This window comes from Quercus lobata, chromosome 2 (assembly GCF_001633185.2).
Source record: "Quercus lobata isolate SW786 chromosome 2, ValleyOak3.0 Primary Assembly, whole genome shotgun sequence".
Taxonomy (NCBI): Eukaryota; Viridiplantae; Streptophyta; class Magnoliopsida; order Fagales; family Fagaceae; genus Quercus; species Quercus lobata.
The window spans coordinates 87,961,188-87,976,376 of record NC_044905.1 but is presented as its reverse complement, the minus strand read 5'-3'; the positions used below and the strand labels follow the sequence as shown (position 1 = coordinate 87,976,376).

At 36.3% G+C, this 15,189-nt stretch overlaps 3 protein-coding genes across 5 annotated transcripts; all 3 read right to left on the bottom strand.

Annotated features, from left to right (window-relative positions):
• Positions 1 to 562: 562 nt before the first annotated feature.
• On the bottom strand, positions 563 to 6,429 carry LOC115977049. 3 transcript variants are annotated; one of them, XM_031098683.1, is made up of 9 exons: positions 6,022 to 6,429; positions 5,666 to 5,747; positions 5,443 to 5,571; positions 4,688 to 4,803; positions 4,047 to 4,128; positions 3,695 to 3,754; positions 3,507 to 3,614; positions 1,647 to 1,692; positions 563 to 1,115 (listed from the first exon to the last, which is right to left on the bottom strand). In XM_031098683.1, the coding sequence occupies exons 2-9, from the start codon at positions 5,735 to 5,737 to the stop codon at positions 910 to 912; spliced, it is 819 nt and encodes a 272-aa protein (XP_030954543.1). In that variant the 5' UTR covers positions 5,738 to 5,747; positions 6,022 to 6,429; the 3' UTR covers positions 563 to 909. The 3 variants fall into 3 exon arrangements, with proteins under 3 accessions (XP_030954543.1, XP_030954542.1, XP_030954541.1); XM_031098682.1 differs by having other exon boundaries at positions 5,666 to 5,799; positions 6,022 to 6,428; XM_031098681.1 differs by having other exon boundaries at positions 5,666 to 5,761; positions 6,022 to 6,424.
• Positions 6,430 to 10,301: 3,872 nt separating this feature from the next.
• On the bottom strand, positions 10,302 to 10,682 carry LOC115973502. The gene has a single exon (XM_031093769.1). It carries the CDS (start codon positions 10,680 to 10,682, stop codon positions 10,302 to 10,304), a length of 381 nt encoding a protein of 126 aa, XP_030949629.1.
• A 3,705-nt stretch (positions 10,683 to 14,387) lies between these two features.
• On the bottom strand, positions 14,388 to 14,870 carry LOC115973482 (extensin-like). Its single transcript, XM_031093748.1, has one exon. The coding sequence runs from the start codon at positions 14,868 to 14,870 to the stop codon at positions 14,388 to 14,390; it is 483 nt and encodes a 160-aa protein (XP_030949608.1).
• Between the last annotated feature and the right edge of the window lie 319 nt (positions 14,871 to 15,189).

Sequence of the window (15,189 nt, the reverse complement as noted above, 5' to 3'; positions counted from 1 at the left end):
GAATTTAAATACAGATGGCTCGTCCTTGGGCAACCCGGGTAGAGCTGGTGGAGGTGGTCTGATCTGTGATGCTAATGGAGGTTGGATAAAGGGCTTCACCCGTAATATTGGGGTCTCTTCTAGCGTGGAGGCTGAGCTATGGGCCCTTAGGGATGGCCTATCATTGTGTTTATCTCTGAATATCCCTGTTGAGATTGCGATAGATGCAAAGGTTGTGTTTGAATGGATTACTAATGGTAATAGAACTAATCTTAACCTCTCCTCCCTTATTGTGGATTGCAAGACTCTCTTCAGTTGCATTCCTCAAGTCAAGCTGCTTCATTGCTTCCGTGAAGCCAACAAGTGCATCGATGCGCTAGCTAGAAGAGGGCCTATCAACCAGCAAGACTTTGTGATTTTTGATAGTCTGCCTGTGGACATTTCAATGCTTTTGTATTATGATAATATTGGCATTTATTATGAGAGGATTCGTCCTCAAATTTCTCTCCCCGGTTAGGGGTTCTTAATATTATTCCTGGTTTACCACCAAAAAAAAAAAAAAGAAGAAGAATTCTTTTGGAGATCCTTTCCCTCAATTGGCGGGGATCCTTTTTTTTCTTCAGCTAACTCAAGTACCCTTACCCAACAATACATACCCCCAATCACTTGGCACAGTAAATCCAAATTTCACAAAGTCGAATTTTTTGGCACATGGAGCAATTCCCAATCTTATTTGAAGATATTTCAAGATCATACAACATGTTACATTATAGAAATATCTTGCTGACAAATAACCATTATAGACAAGAAGTATGGTGGAGTTTCAGCGGAACACTGACTTTCTTCGTTGGTTGATCTTGAGCCCATACCTTTCGTTGGTACTCATGTCAGTTTAGTTGTGCCACAGAACTAATTATGTCTAGACATACGTTATTTAGTGAGTAGACGTTTCTCTTCCTCCTCAAGTCTATCCAACCATCTAAGGCCAAGATCACATCCAGCTTTTGCTGCAATTTGGAACTGTTGTCTGGCCATCTCTACTGGATTCATCATGGGGCTTTCTTTGTTCTTCCTTGTTTTGGCAGAGGAGCCCCTCTTAGCACTGAATTTCGTAAGAGATTCTGGGACCTGTACACCTAAGACACACCAGTTTGCCATTAAGCATAAAATTCAGAAAGGCAAAATTACCAATGGGTGTGAGCCACCACTGGGCTCAGCTGAAAGAGTTCACAGAGAGAGAGGGAGGGTGTGTGTGTGTGTGAAGGTATTTAACAGAAAATACTCTTAATTCTTTTCTAATCAACTAAAATTTATCAATTCTAATCTGAATATCCTTCAAGGAGGAACCTTATGGTGATTACTGATTAGTCTTCCAATAACTCCCCCATCCCTCTCCCCCCGGGCTATGTGCATGCACACATGTTAGACAATCAAGAGGTCCACATATATAAGGTGTCAACTACAATCCAATAAATGTCAATTACAAATGTGGTCATGTGTTTATCTTCACTCTACTATCTGGAAGTATAAAATAAACTATGGACAATAACATCAATCTGAAAAGACAACTGTAAAACAAAAGGAATCCATTTGAAGCCAATCTTCAGAAATCTTATCAAAAGAACACAATTAACACAACATGAGAAGCATGGGTGGGATGAACTAACCTCTTAGAAGAAGGGATCCATATGCAATAGCTGCACCGGTATGTCCCTGCACATATGTTGTGAAGTACAAAACTAAGACTAGTTCAACATATAGGTTTGCTAGTCTAAAAAAAAATTACAATTTCATGGTTTGAATTTATAGATTTTCCATTTTTTGCTGATAAGAACATGGAAGGAGATACACATCCACATGCACACATTTCTCCTTCAGGCACAAGGCAATACAACTGGCTCAATCAGGGAGGATTTTCTGACAATTATTCTGGATTAAGACACCACCCTGAGTATTATATCTGTATTCTTTCCATAACTCCCCTCAATTAAATTTCTGGGCAAAATGTGCAGTGCATTATGCAGCAAAGCACCTGGTAACCACAATCTTGGCTAGAAAATATATATAATTTTCCAATAAAATGCAATTCAGTTAAAAAAAATCTATGAACTTACCCCCATACTATATCTCAATAACCAGTATAACTCTTGAAAGACCAGATGTTCTAAAGAAAAAGGCAAAGATTTCGTCTTTTAATCACCCCCCCCCCCCCCTTCAATAGATGATATATCAAGATGTCTATTATGTTTAATGTTTGGGACCCAAAGTTAAAGTCTCATGTTTGGGACCCAACGTTAAAAGTTTGAGACTTTGGATTTTAAGTGATGCCGACCCAAAGGATTGTTTGAGTGCTTATTTTTTGTCTTAATTTTTTACTACATTAATTAGTTTTTTCAGTAAGAAGAATATTGGACATATAATGATTATAAATATGATTTTCAACTTTCTTGGTTAATACTATTTCCGTTATAAAATAGTTTTATTTCTATTTACTTTTTCCAGTTTTTATTGCAATTATGAAACAAACATTTTCTTTCATTAATATTGTCAAAGCCAAGTTTCGCAACAAAATAAAAAGACGATTTTTCTAATGGATTATTTGATTTTGTACATTGAAAGAGAAATTGTAGTAACTTGCAGTCCAGAATCAATCATAAATAATTGTTGCAATTTAAAAGAACATTGAATTATATTTTGATATATCACAAATAATTGAATAGAAATGTATTAAAAATAATCACTTCATATCTTTTTTTTGTTTACCTTTTTTTAATTTTAATTTTCATATATTAATTTAGTTTTGAATTTTACTGTATTTCTTATTTTTGAATGATCAAAATTTTTTTCATGCTTTTTATTTAGAGGTCAGACCTTGGTGCAAAGGCAAGTGTCTTCCATCCAATGCGATATGTGGTAGGTTTTAGCCTGAGAATTGGTTTTAATTTTTATATATTTATTTAGTTTTGAATTTTACTATTTTTTTTTTTTTTTTTGAATGATCAAAATTTTTTTTCATGCCTTTTATTTAGAGGTCAGACATTGGTGCAATGGCAAGTGTCTTCAATCCAAAGCGATTTGTGGTAGGTTTTAGCCCGAGAATTAGCCTCTAAAAAGATTGGAGGTAAGGCTACAAACCATCACCTCTCCTAAACCCCATAAAAATGAGAGTTTTATGCATTGAGTACAATTTTTGCAACCCCCCACCCAAAAAAAAAGCAACAATCCGTTCCTGCCTGAATGAAAGATCAGGTTTGTAGGAATTGATCATTATAACAGTTTTGACCAAGCAAATATGAAAGAATAATTTGTGAAACAATTTCTAGATTTGAATCTTATTCTAGCTTTACATCTTGTAAATACAAGGACACTCTTTAGATAAAGAGCAGGTTGTCTTCTCTTTAACATTTCCACTACTTCCTTGCCTACCTTCATTAGATTTATAGTAAAAAAGATAGTGTTCACCCACATAAATGTTATCCATGATGATTAACTAAAATTGATCAATCTATGAGATTGGTTTCCGTTACCTTCTCTGATGCCCTATGGAAACACCATAATGCTGAGGCAACGTCTTTCTTCACACAGTCCCCAGTTAAATATACAGCACCAAGAAGGTAAAGAGCACCAGGATGCATCTATAACATAACAATGTCCATTAAGGTTTTGAGACAATCCAAAAGAGTCATTAAAATGCTTCTGGCTTCTGAAAACATACCTGATCAACAGCCTTTTCCAAATAATAGAAAGCTTGTTGATCTGATTGGACATAATCATTCTATCCAAAAGACAAGCCAAAGAACATTACAAAGCAGTAATTAAAGCTTTTCAAAACTCAAGAAAACTCAAAGCCAATTGATAAGGTTGACTATGTCAGTTCACTATAAAAGTTCAACAGGATCTAGCCCAAATAGCATCTCCTCTCCATGTAAGAATAAGGTGGAAAGTATGATCATGGATTCAAGACCTATTGAGCGTGTATGTGTGCGTGTAATTTAAACCAAAGAGAAAAAAACCCATGACTTTGCTTAACATATAGTTTCTGCAGTGCAAAGTGCAGGCAGCCTAACCTCAACTCTCAGTCGACAGCCCAATTCATACTGTGCATCTGCATCACCCATATCTGCAGCTTCAACTAACAAAGCAGCCCCTCTATTATCATAAAAAGTAAGACCATATCAATTTTATGCGCATTTAAATAATTAAAACCAGTAAAAAAAGGATAATGACAGTGCTCTGCACCCGTTCAAACTATTTAAATAAAAATTGAAGCAACATTAGATATCCACAAAGAGAATCAAGAAAGGTAATCGAAAATAAATTTTTTTTTTTATAAGTATAATAAAAAATAAAACTTTTGAACTGATCCTTTATCCCTACTTGATTTCAAAATACTGTACACAATATAAAGGCTGCTAATAGAGATTTAATTAAACAATCAATATCTTGTTGGTCTGCCCAAAAAAAATTCCAGTTTCTAAGCCCTTTGGCATGTTAGTTTGAGGAGCTAACAACAGCCATGTAGTTCACTGAAATGAAACTAACCCTTATCTAGTCAGGAAAACAACAAAGCATCAAAAAATTTTGTTTCATTTTACGCCGAACTAGGCACCTTTGACATGTTACAGCAATAATGATATTTTGAAATAACACAACCTCAGGGCATAACCAAATAAAAAAGTCAATTAGAAAATGTTAACCGTTGACTTACACAGCTTTACATGCCCCTGGGACATGATATTTCAAATGCAATTTGGACAACCAAAATCTGGCATGGGTATTTGAGTTGTCAGTCTCTAGAGCCAACTCAAAGTTTTCCTTAGCTGCCTGATATTGAAATAGGAAAAAAAAATTAAAATAAACACAGAATTGTCAGATAGAATTGAAATTATCCCTATAAATTAAAGACAACAATTAAAAAAAAAAAAGGTCTACTGAAAATCAGAACTAAAGATGAAGGAAAAAGATAAACCGGCAATTCTGTATACCAATAAAAAATAATAATAATACATAACTCAATCAACCAATATCAAAGCCAATAAGTTCATTAAGCAGCATATGGACTGAATTTAAAAGCCCTTACAAATGTCAATGTTGCTTGGCTTTCAAAACAATGAAGAATATTAAAATAAATTTGGCATGTTGCCAATGAAATCTATCATAATGGTAGCTCCTTTATAAGAATAAGGTGGAGGGTGAAGTTGTGGGTTCAAAATCCAAATCGTCATGTGCAACTTACCAACAAACAAATAAATTTGGGTGAGTCTAGTATTCTAATAACTCTCAATGCTAATTTATTTGAACAATATCAAACATATTATCCTCTCCTTCCATTTTATGGTGACTACATTGCGCGTAGTTTATCAAACATTCTATTTCCTCTCCATTATATTTCCAATTACAGAACATATATAGATAGGAAAGCAAAATAAACACATATCTAGATATAATTCATGTAATCATTACCCTAAGGAGAGGAATGAGACGACGATCATTGAGCTCACAGTAATCGATGACTCTATCAACTTCCTTGAGAGCACTCCATCCTTTGGCTATGAACTCCATCGCCTTCTTGTTCCTACTGTGCAGCTCTCTCTGCATAGGAGAGGGGGAAAAAAAAATTAAGATCGACCAAACTGTAAACAGGATTTATGAATGAGGTGAGATTGGGAAAGCTGGAATGCTGTACCTGTTGATTGAATTGGATGAGGGAAAATGTGGTAAGCTTCAAAGTAGGCTTCTTGAAAAGCGGTCTCAGCATCTTTTCCTCTCTCTGTGTGTCTCTCTGTGTTTATGTGTTGAACTTAGCAAAGAGGGCTTTGTCTATGAAAAAAAAAAAAAAAGACCAAGTAGAACTAGAAGAGGCATTTTTGCAAACAGTTGGAGGGAACTACAACAGTTGCAGCATTTCCACAGCTACAGAAGTATTTTAAAGATTTTATTAAAGAGGTTACCAAAAATGAACGTTATTAGTACAATTGATTAACCATCGCTAGAAAATAAAAGGTTTGAATTTAATAAAAAGATTGAAAAAATTGAGAGTACCAAAATCCAAAGGTTTCTTCAAAGCTTGGACCGCCTCTGAAGGTGTGACTGAGAGCAGAGCTTTATCTACTAGACGGTGGTTCTTACCAACCTGAGTTATTGGTGGTTGTGTGGCTGCCGGAGAGAGAGTAACCGGATGAAGAAGAAGAATAAGGGGCAAAAGAATTAAAGGGTTGTAAAAAATTAAAATGTTAGGGATAATTAATTATTTGAATTTAATCCCTGTTAAACACCCCTGACCTGGCTCAATTTAGTTCCTAATAATAAGCTGACGAGGCCAACCGCTTGAATAAAATATTATTTCTCTGCCACGTCAACCTACCCAGGTCTGCCACGTCATATTATATTTTAAAAAAATTCTTCGCCCATTTCAACGAAAAAAAACAAAACAAAACAAAATAGTGAAAAACAATAACAGTACGTTTGGGCAGAGCTTATCGAAAAAACAGTACGTTTGGGCTGAGATTTTTTGCATAAAAGCATATATAGCAGGTTTTATACAGATTACAGACCACAGAGAAACAGTGGAAAACAAAAACCAAAAAACAAATCAACGGTGGAGCCAGTAACTTTTGTTTGAGAGTGAACTAGGGACACTAATATATTTATCAAAATAATCCTTACATGTATATATATATATATATATACATACCCAACAAAAAAAAAGTTTAGTATTTTCAAACAAAATCATGTTTGATGGCAATCGTTCTAAAAATAAAATTCATTTTTTCTATTTTTATAGTGAAATTCTTAAAAAATTTCATTTTAAATACAAATTATCAAATTTTATACTAAAGTTAATAAAAAAAATTTCAATTGAACTAATGAAACTTTCAAAAACATGAATGATCTAAAACTTGAATGAATAAATTAGACTCCAAATATATTTGAAACTATCTTGCTTTAACCTATTATATGGCAACTAAAGACACATTTTATGTATGGTTTTAATGACAAGATTTTTTTAATGAGTCAATAACTTGTTAATTGCCACATAACGAGTTAAAAAAGATGGATTGAAACATTTTTTGATGCCAAAATTTATCAAATATTTAACAGATAAAAAAGCACATTTTACAATATAAAATAAAATTGCAAAAAATAAAATTATATCTCTATATCTATTAGACCAATTTTTTTTTTTTTTAAGAGCGTCATTGGACTAATTCAAATATTTGGGAGGTAACTCTTATTTTTATAGACTAAATTTTAAAAACATTAAAATAATTATATATATTTTTAAAAAATTCAAAATTTTGGGAGGCCAAAATATATAATTAGCCCTAAATATTATTTTAGAAACAATGTATTATTAATATGTTGTGCATAGCATATGACAACATATTCTTCATATATTTTTTCTCTAAGAAGTAAAGAGGACATTTTTCTTCACTTAACTAATAGTGACAGGTGGGATCAAGTTAGCTCAATTGATAAAATTTATTGTTGCCAAATAAGATATTTGGAGTTCGATCTCCACCTATACCAAAAAAAAAAAAACAAAAAACAACAACAACAATTGGTGTAGATGTCATTTTTCATCACTTCAATGATATTTTACCATTAAGCCTTCTCAAATTAATATTCCAAATCTTACTCTTTTTATCCATTATTTAGTCAATTGATTCTCCAAAACTCATAGTCATTCAAAATCCAAAGTTTATCTTGGTGAGGCTGCTAAGCAGCTTCCTAAAATGAGTTTGTTGTGTTGGAACTATCGAGGGCTCGAGAATCCTACACTAGTGCTCAGGGACGGAATTAGGATTCGAAGTCGAGGGGGGCAAATATAATTTTCCTGAAAGAGGCAAATATAATTTTTTATGGACTTATTTTCTAAAATCTTAAATACATACCTATTATTTAATATTTTAAAAAAATTTGGGGGGGGCCACAGCCCCCCTCTGCTTGTACATGGTTCCGTTCCTGCTAGTGCTCTTCTCTCTTTGTGGAAAGAAAAAGCTCCTAACATCTTGTTTTTTTGTTGAAACAAAACTTTGTATGCATGAGATTCATAAAAGGTCGATATCTCTCTTATGCTTCTGTTTTGTGCTTATGTGGGATTGGGTGTTATAATCTTCGAACCACGTTTCTCTCTAATGGGCATTTGATTCATGTAGTCAATAGGCCATTAGGTGTTTAGTTTTCTTCTAACCAAGTTGAATGTAGCTGTACTCTTGGCTAAGCATCTTGTATTTCTGATACTTGTATTTGGTTGGAATAAGGATGTCTTGCCTATTTAATTTATGCACGCAGTACTTTCTGATGTATCTATGTAATTTTCTATTAATAACATACGTTTCTAATCTTTTATCTCTTTTATATATTACTGTTGAACATGCACTATTTCATTGATTTTTTCTCTAATGTCAGACATAGATTATTCCATTTATCTCATCATCCTGATGCACATTATTTTGTTTTAACATATCTCGAGATCCATACTATTATGATCTTTGATTAGTGTAAATTTATCATAATCATCCATCTTGCGAATGGATGAACTAAATATTATTTAGGGAAATGCTAACGAGTGCCCTTAGGACATTGGTTAAGAATCCCGTTAAAGAAAGTTTTTATGGGAAAAGAAAATAAAGCAATTTATGTTTTGACAGTTTTTTTCATTTCTCATAAAAGTGATGTCAAAACTTTCCTAAAATGGATTATTAACGAGTGTCCTAAGAGCACTCGTTAGCATGACCCATTTATTTAATGCAAGTCGTAACGGTTGGTTATCAATGACAGACAAAGCCATAAAAGATATTAAATACAAAAGACAACTAAGGAGTAACGTTTGGATACCAACAAATGAATAGCCGTTGACAAGTAATAAAGGGCAAAATTTATTACCAACGGCTCCAAATCTCATAAATGTAGATATTCATTCAGACAATGAATACAAGAGCTATAAAACCCACATGAGAGAGAAAGGTATACAATTTCATACTCACAACTCTTAGGGCATGTTTGGTAATTGTTTTTTTTTTCCTTATTTTTTGTTTCCAAAAACAATTTTCTATTTTTGAAACTAAAAAACTTGTTTGGCAACCCAAAATAGTCAAAAAGTAAATACTGTTCTCAAAACTCAATTTGTGAAGAAAATTGAAAACCTATAAAAGGCTATTTTCAATTTTTAATTTTCAAAAGTCAATGAAATTACGCATTTAATTTAATGAATCTGTCTCGTTTAATAAGTTAGCAATTAGAGTTCAAATTCTAGGAACAACATATTTTAGTATTTTCAATTTTTCTTCTTCAAAAACCTCTCTTTTTAATTTCAACTAACCAAACATGTTTTTGATTTAAAAAATACAAGAAAATTGTTTTTTCTTTATATTCCCAAAAACAAGTTTTTGAAAATAAAAATAAAAAACTGTTACCAAACATAACCTTAGCCATTTTAGCCCTCTGATTTAAGCAAGTGAATCTTTTTACCTTGACCTAACCTAGTCATCGGAGGCCCTTTGGCCAACACCACACCGATGTTCTATCATTTCATGTTCTTTCTTTGCAAATTGATCAGCGGAACAATTTGTCATCGCCTGTCCGCATGGAAAATTATTGAATACTCCGAGAGTATCATAAGTGCATACTCCCCCCTTTCACATGAATTGTGGGTTCTACTATAAATTTAATTAGTGAGACCTACAATTATGTGAAAGGGGGGAGTACGCATTTATAGTACTCCAGGAGTACTCAATAATTACCCCTTTTGCATAGCCGCAAAGCACAATTGACAATTTTTTACATTATCGATCTCCACTTTATTGCAAAATAAACATTAAAATTCCTTTATTATTTGTATTGTCTTTCTTAGATTTTAACGCTTAGAAGTGTGTCAATAGCTATTGGTCTTCTTTAGGTTGACGTCGAATTTTGGGATTGACCACCAAAAACAAATCCAAGTCTAGTGAGGCGGTGAGGCTCCAGCACTTTTTTTTGTTTTGAGAAAATCCTCCAGCTCTTGACAAGTGACCATGAAAAAAAAAACCCAACAAATATTAATAAATATATAATTTAGATAAAAATCAATAATATATTATTAATTTTTTTTAAAGAAAAGGTAAATTTTAAATTTGAATTTCACCTTAGTGATTCTTAGTTCCTTACAAGGGCCGGTACACAATAATTGACATTTTCTACAGAATTAGAATTCTCAATAATTTTGTTAAACAAAAACAAACAACCAAATTCATAAAATTCCCAACACTAAGCGTGTTAGTTCAAGTAGCAATGTAACTTTTTTTTTTTTTTTTTGGAGAAAAAAACTTCGCTGAATATTATTAAGGTAGGCTAGTAAGGTCAGCCTGAACAACAAGTAATAGATCTGGTGGCACATTTTCCATCCAGATTTGCATATGATTGAGGGTTTTTGACTTCCTCGCTAGAGAGTGAGCTAACTTATTACCCATGCGACATACAAGAGAAGTTTTAAAAGCTGGAAGGAAATTACTGAGATATACAATGTCTTGCACTAAATGTCTATAGGATGAAAAGTTTCTGCCTTCTTCTAGCAAAGCCTTGTGTAGTGTTTCAGAGTCCCCTTCAAGTATGACGTGGTCAACGCCCAGCTCCACAGCAAGTTCAAGAGCTCTCCGTGCTGCAAGGACTTCGACCTCTATGACTGACATTGGCAATGGAATTTTTTGGGACAAAGATGCCATAACTCTGCCGTCTTTGTTTCGTATGACAACACCCAATCATGCATTGTTATCGTCGGCAAAGGTGGCGCCGTCGAAGTTAATCTTGTACCAGTTATCTTGGGGCGGAGTCCACGTTGCTGCCTGCGTTCTCCCCTGTTTTGTGGACGTCATGGGGCTGGAATGGGACTCAAGTTGTCGCTCCCTAAAGTGTTCCAGCACCTTGTCCAGTGGGAGTGTTGGTTTCCCGAGTCGGAGATTATTTCTCCGGTTCCACAGGTTCCATATCACCAAGGAGAAGAGCGCTGGATCTGCTGTACCTGCAAAAACCAAACCAATAAAGTCAGTGAAACATGTGCTCTATTTGAGAGTACCTTGATTCCATTCCGGTATGGAATTTCCAAGGGATTGCAAGTCTGGATAGCGGTAGAGAGCATGGATAATATCTTCATCTTCCTGTTTGCATATCTCACACCGTGCATCAGTTGTGATCTTGCGCCGAAACAGGTTTGCTTTTGTGGGTAGGGAGTTTTTGCAAGCTTTCCATAACAGAGTCTTCACTTTGTTTGGAACTTCAAGAGTCCAGATTTTATTCCACAGCGATTTCAGAGCTTGAGTTGATGATTGACCCGGTTGTTGCACTCTAGAGGCTTCCTGTAAAAACCGGTATCCTGACTTGACCGTGTATCTTCCGTCCGGTGTGAATGGCCATATAAGGACATCATCTTGAATGGTGCGGCACAGGGGAATAGTTTTTATAATTGATGCTTCAAACTCATAAAAAACTCTATCAACCAAATCAACCTTCCATATTTTTTGCCCTTGGTCAATAAAATCTCCAACCTTAGCACCTTCCCACCCAACCACTACAGGCGTGATGATTCTAGGAGTATGTTTAGTAGGCAGCCAATTCTCCCCCCATACATTGACAGATAGGCCTGACCCTATTCTCCATGCTGCACCTTTCTTGATAACATCTCTCCCCTTCAAAATACTCTTCCAAGCATATGAGGCGTTTGCCGGATTTTTTGCTTCCATGATTGTAGAATTTGGAAAAAACTTCGTCTTGAAGACCCGGTAGAATAAAGAATCCGTGTCATGAAGTAGACGCCAAGTTTGTTTGGCTAGGAGGGCATCATTAAACAAAGCAAGGTCTTTGAAGCCCATACCCCCTTGGTTTTTGGGTTTACACAAATCTTGCCATTTAACCCAATGAATTTTTCTATTATCACCCTTTTGACCCCAAAAAAATCTGCATATCATTGATTCAATCTCATGGCACAAGGAAAGTGGTAGTTTGAAGCATGTCATTGTGTAAATGGGTAGAGCTTGGGCCACAGATTTGATTAAAATCTCTCATCCCGCTTGAGATAAGAGCTTAGCTTCCCAACCAGCTAGTCTTTTCCAAACTTGTTGCTTGATATGGGCGAAACTCTCCTTCTTTTTTCGACCCACAAGTGATGGAAGGCCAAGATATTTTTCATATTGTTGAATGACCGAAACTCCAAGCATAGATTTGATTGAAGCTTGCATCTCTTCGGATGTGGATTTGCTAAAGAAGAGAGTAGTCTTGGTGCGATTAATTTGTTGCCCCGAAGCATTCTCATATTTAGCCAAGATATCAAGTAAGCATTGGCATTCACTTTCCTTAGCCCTGCAAAAAATCACACTATTGTCTGCAAAAAGTAGGTGGGTTAGCTTAGGACCATTTTGACAAATAGATACTCCTTTTATGTCTCCATTAAGGGCTGCCTTATTGATTAGGCCATGTAGGCCTTCAGTGCACATGAGAAAGAGGTAGGGGGACAGGGGATCCCCTTGTCTGAGACCTCTTGTAGGAGTAATATTGCCATGGGGTTCCCCATTAATCAAAATAGAGTAGGATGCATTTGTAATACAAAGAATCATAAGGTGTACCCATCTACTATGAAAACCCATCTTCACCAAAACATGCTCCATGTAAGACCATTCCACTCTATCATAGGCCTTGCTCATATCAAGTTTCAAGGACATAAAACCTGTTTTTCCTTTATTATGATTTCTTATATGATGCAAGGTTTCAAAAGCCACTAAAATATTGTCAGAAATCAGGCGATCAGACAAAAAAGCACTCTGATGTTCAGAAATAAGCTGAGGCATAATCTTTTTCAATCTATTTGCCAAAACTTTAGCAAAAATACGATAAAGCACATTACTCAAGCTTATAGGCCTAAATTGAGACACATATTCCGGATCTTTAACTTTAGGAATTAAAGTTATATAGGAATGACCAAGAGATTGTGGCAATGTACCTGTGTTCAGATAGTGTAAAATGGAGTGGGAAACATCTGAACCAACCAGGGACCAATAGCTTTGATAGAACAAAGGAGGCATGCCGTCGGGGCCGGGTGCTTTCAACGGTGCCATTTCTTTCACTGCAACTTCAACTTCGTGAATGGTGAATGCCCTTGTGGGTGTGTCGTTCATAGACTCAGTGACTACTTGAGGAATAACTTCAACCACATCCGCCAAGTTTTCCGGATTAACTGTTGTAAAGAGATCCCTATAGAACCCGAGAATGGTGTCATTTACTTGGCTCTGGCTTGTGCACCACCTACCCGTGGAGTCATACAATTTAGTAATGTAAGTACGTCGGCGCCACTGAGAAGCTTTGCTATGGAAGAACTTAGTGTTACGGTCACCATCCTTCAGCCACAAGATCCTGGACCTTTGTCTCCACATTTGTGCCTCTTTATCAAGAAGTAAGTTTATTTCCGATTCCAGTACTCTCATTCTTCTAGAATCACCAGTTCGGACCGAAACTCTCTCTGCCTGCTGTAATTCTTTTCTTTTTTTCTCCAACTCCCGTCATACATTACCAAAGTGTCTTTTGCTCCAACATAATAATTCATGGCCACATTTGTCTATTTTTTTAGCACTCTAGTATCACATGGTTCCAAGCTATTCTCAGTCCACACTGCTTCAATGGTCTCTCCGCACCCCTTGTCAGTCATCCACATTTGTTCGAAGCAAAAAGGTTTCTAAAAGTTTGTTGACATACCTTCAGGATTGATCCATATTGGCTTATGGTCTGAAACTGTTGTGTCTAAGTGGTGGACTTTTGTTCCAGGAAACATACTAAACCATTCAGTTGTAGCCAAAGCCCTATCTACCCGTTCCCAAACAGTGTAATCAGCAAAGTGTTTATGCCAAGTAAAAGGGAAGCCCACAAAGCCAAGGTCTATAAAAGCGCATTCATCCACCATATCTCGGAAGAGTTGCATTTGACTGTGCGACCTTGGTCTACCACCACTTTTTTCAGATTGGCGGGTAATTTCATTGAAATCTCCAGCACACAACCATGGTGAAATTCTCCTATTTTTCAGTTGCCGTAGCTTGGCCCAAGATTCAAGTCGTTTTTGCGTAGCCAGTTCCCCGTAAAAACCCGTAAATCTCCATTCATTAACCGGTTTTTGTTGATTGTGCTATCAATATGATTTGGAGAAAAAGTCTCAATATCCAATGGAAAATCTTCCTTCCAGAATAAGGCCAGCCCCCCTACCTTATCTCTCCTTGGTGATTCAAACATGTTTTTGAACTGAATTTTTCTCTGAACTCTCTCTAGCCTTGCTCTATCGGTCCATGTTTCGGCTATGAACACAACCGAGGGATCTTTTGCCCGCACCATATCCGCAAGCTGATCTTCTGTACGTAGGTTCCCAAGCCCACGACAGTTCCAAACGAGTAGACTCATTGCTTCTGGCAGGGCTGAGAACCAGCCTCCGCCAATATCACGATGCTTTCATTATCAATTTGAGAAACCAGATATTTCTTGCTTGATAACTCAGACTGATGTGCTTGGTGAGGAGCTGCACGTTTCTGCCCCACTGGTTCAGTCTTAATTTGAGTTTCATGTGTTCCAGGTCTTGGGATGCGTTTCCAAGTAGCCATGAGAGGGGTGTTTTTAGGTGCTCTGTTTTCGGGTGGTGGAGCAAAGGTGTTTATGGAGGTAGTGGAGGATGGTGGGGTTGGTTTATGTGTGTTAGTGTTATTTTTTGAGGTGTAAATGATTGGTGGGGCCATGTTGGGTGTAAGAAGGGATGATGGAGTGTCATATGGTGCTCTGTTTTCGAATGGAGGAGCAGAGGTGTTTATGGAGGTAGTGGGTGATGATGGGGTCGGGTTATTTGTATTAGTATTGTTGTTGGAGGTGTAAGTGATTGTTGGAGCCATGTTGGGTGTAGGAAGAGATGATGGAGTGTCATTTGATGCTCTGTTTTTGGAGAAAGAAACAGAGGCGATTTGGCGGGTAAGGTGGGGTAGGGACGTTTGGTTCGGCAACAGCTAAGATGTGGGAAGTTGTTTAGGAATTGTGGAGGGAGAGGAGTTGCACGTGATTATGGGATGGGTGTTAGTATGGGTTACGTCCAGTATGGGAGAGGTGTGATTGGTTTTGGGAGTTTTTGGAGTATTGCATGGTGGTGGGGTTGGGTTGACGTTGATAAGGTTGGGAGTATTTATGGGTGGTGGGGTTGGGTTGGGAGTATGTAGG

Coding starts and splice junctions, on each gene's coding strand:
- LOC115977049 (XM_031098683.1), bottom strand. CDS start 5,737: ATGCTGAGACCGCTTTTCAAGAAGCCTACTTTGAAGCTTACCACATTT. Junction 3,755..4,046: donor GCTGTCGACTGAGAGTTGAG/GTTAGGCTGCCT, acceptor TCTTTTGGATAG/AATGATTATGTCCAATCAGA. Junction 1,693..3,506: donor TCCATAGGGCATCAGAGAAG/GTAACGGAAACC, acceptor ACATATGTGCAG/GGACATACCGGTGCAGCTAT.
- LOC115973502 (XM_031093769.1), bottom strand. CDS start 10,682: ATGGCATCTTTGTCCCAAAAAATTCCATTGCCAATGTCAGTCATAGAG.
- LOC115973482 (XM_031093748.1), bottom strand. CDS start 14,870: ATGGCTCCAACAATCACTTACACCTCCAACAACAATACTAATACAAAT.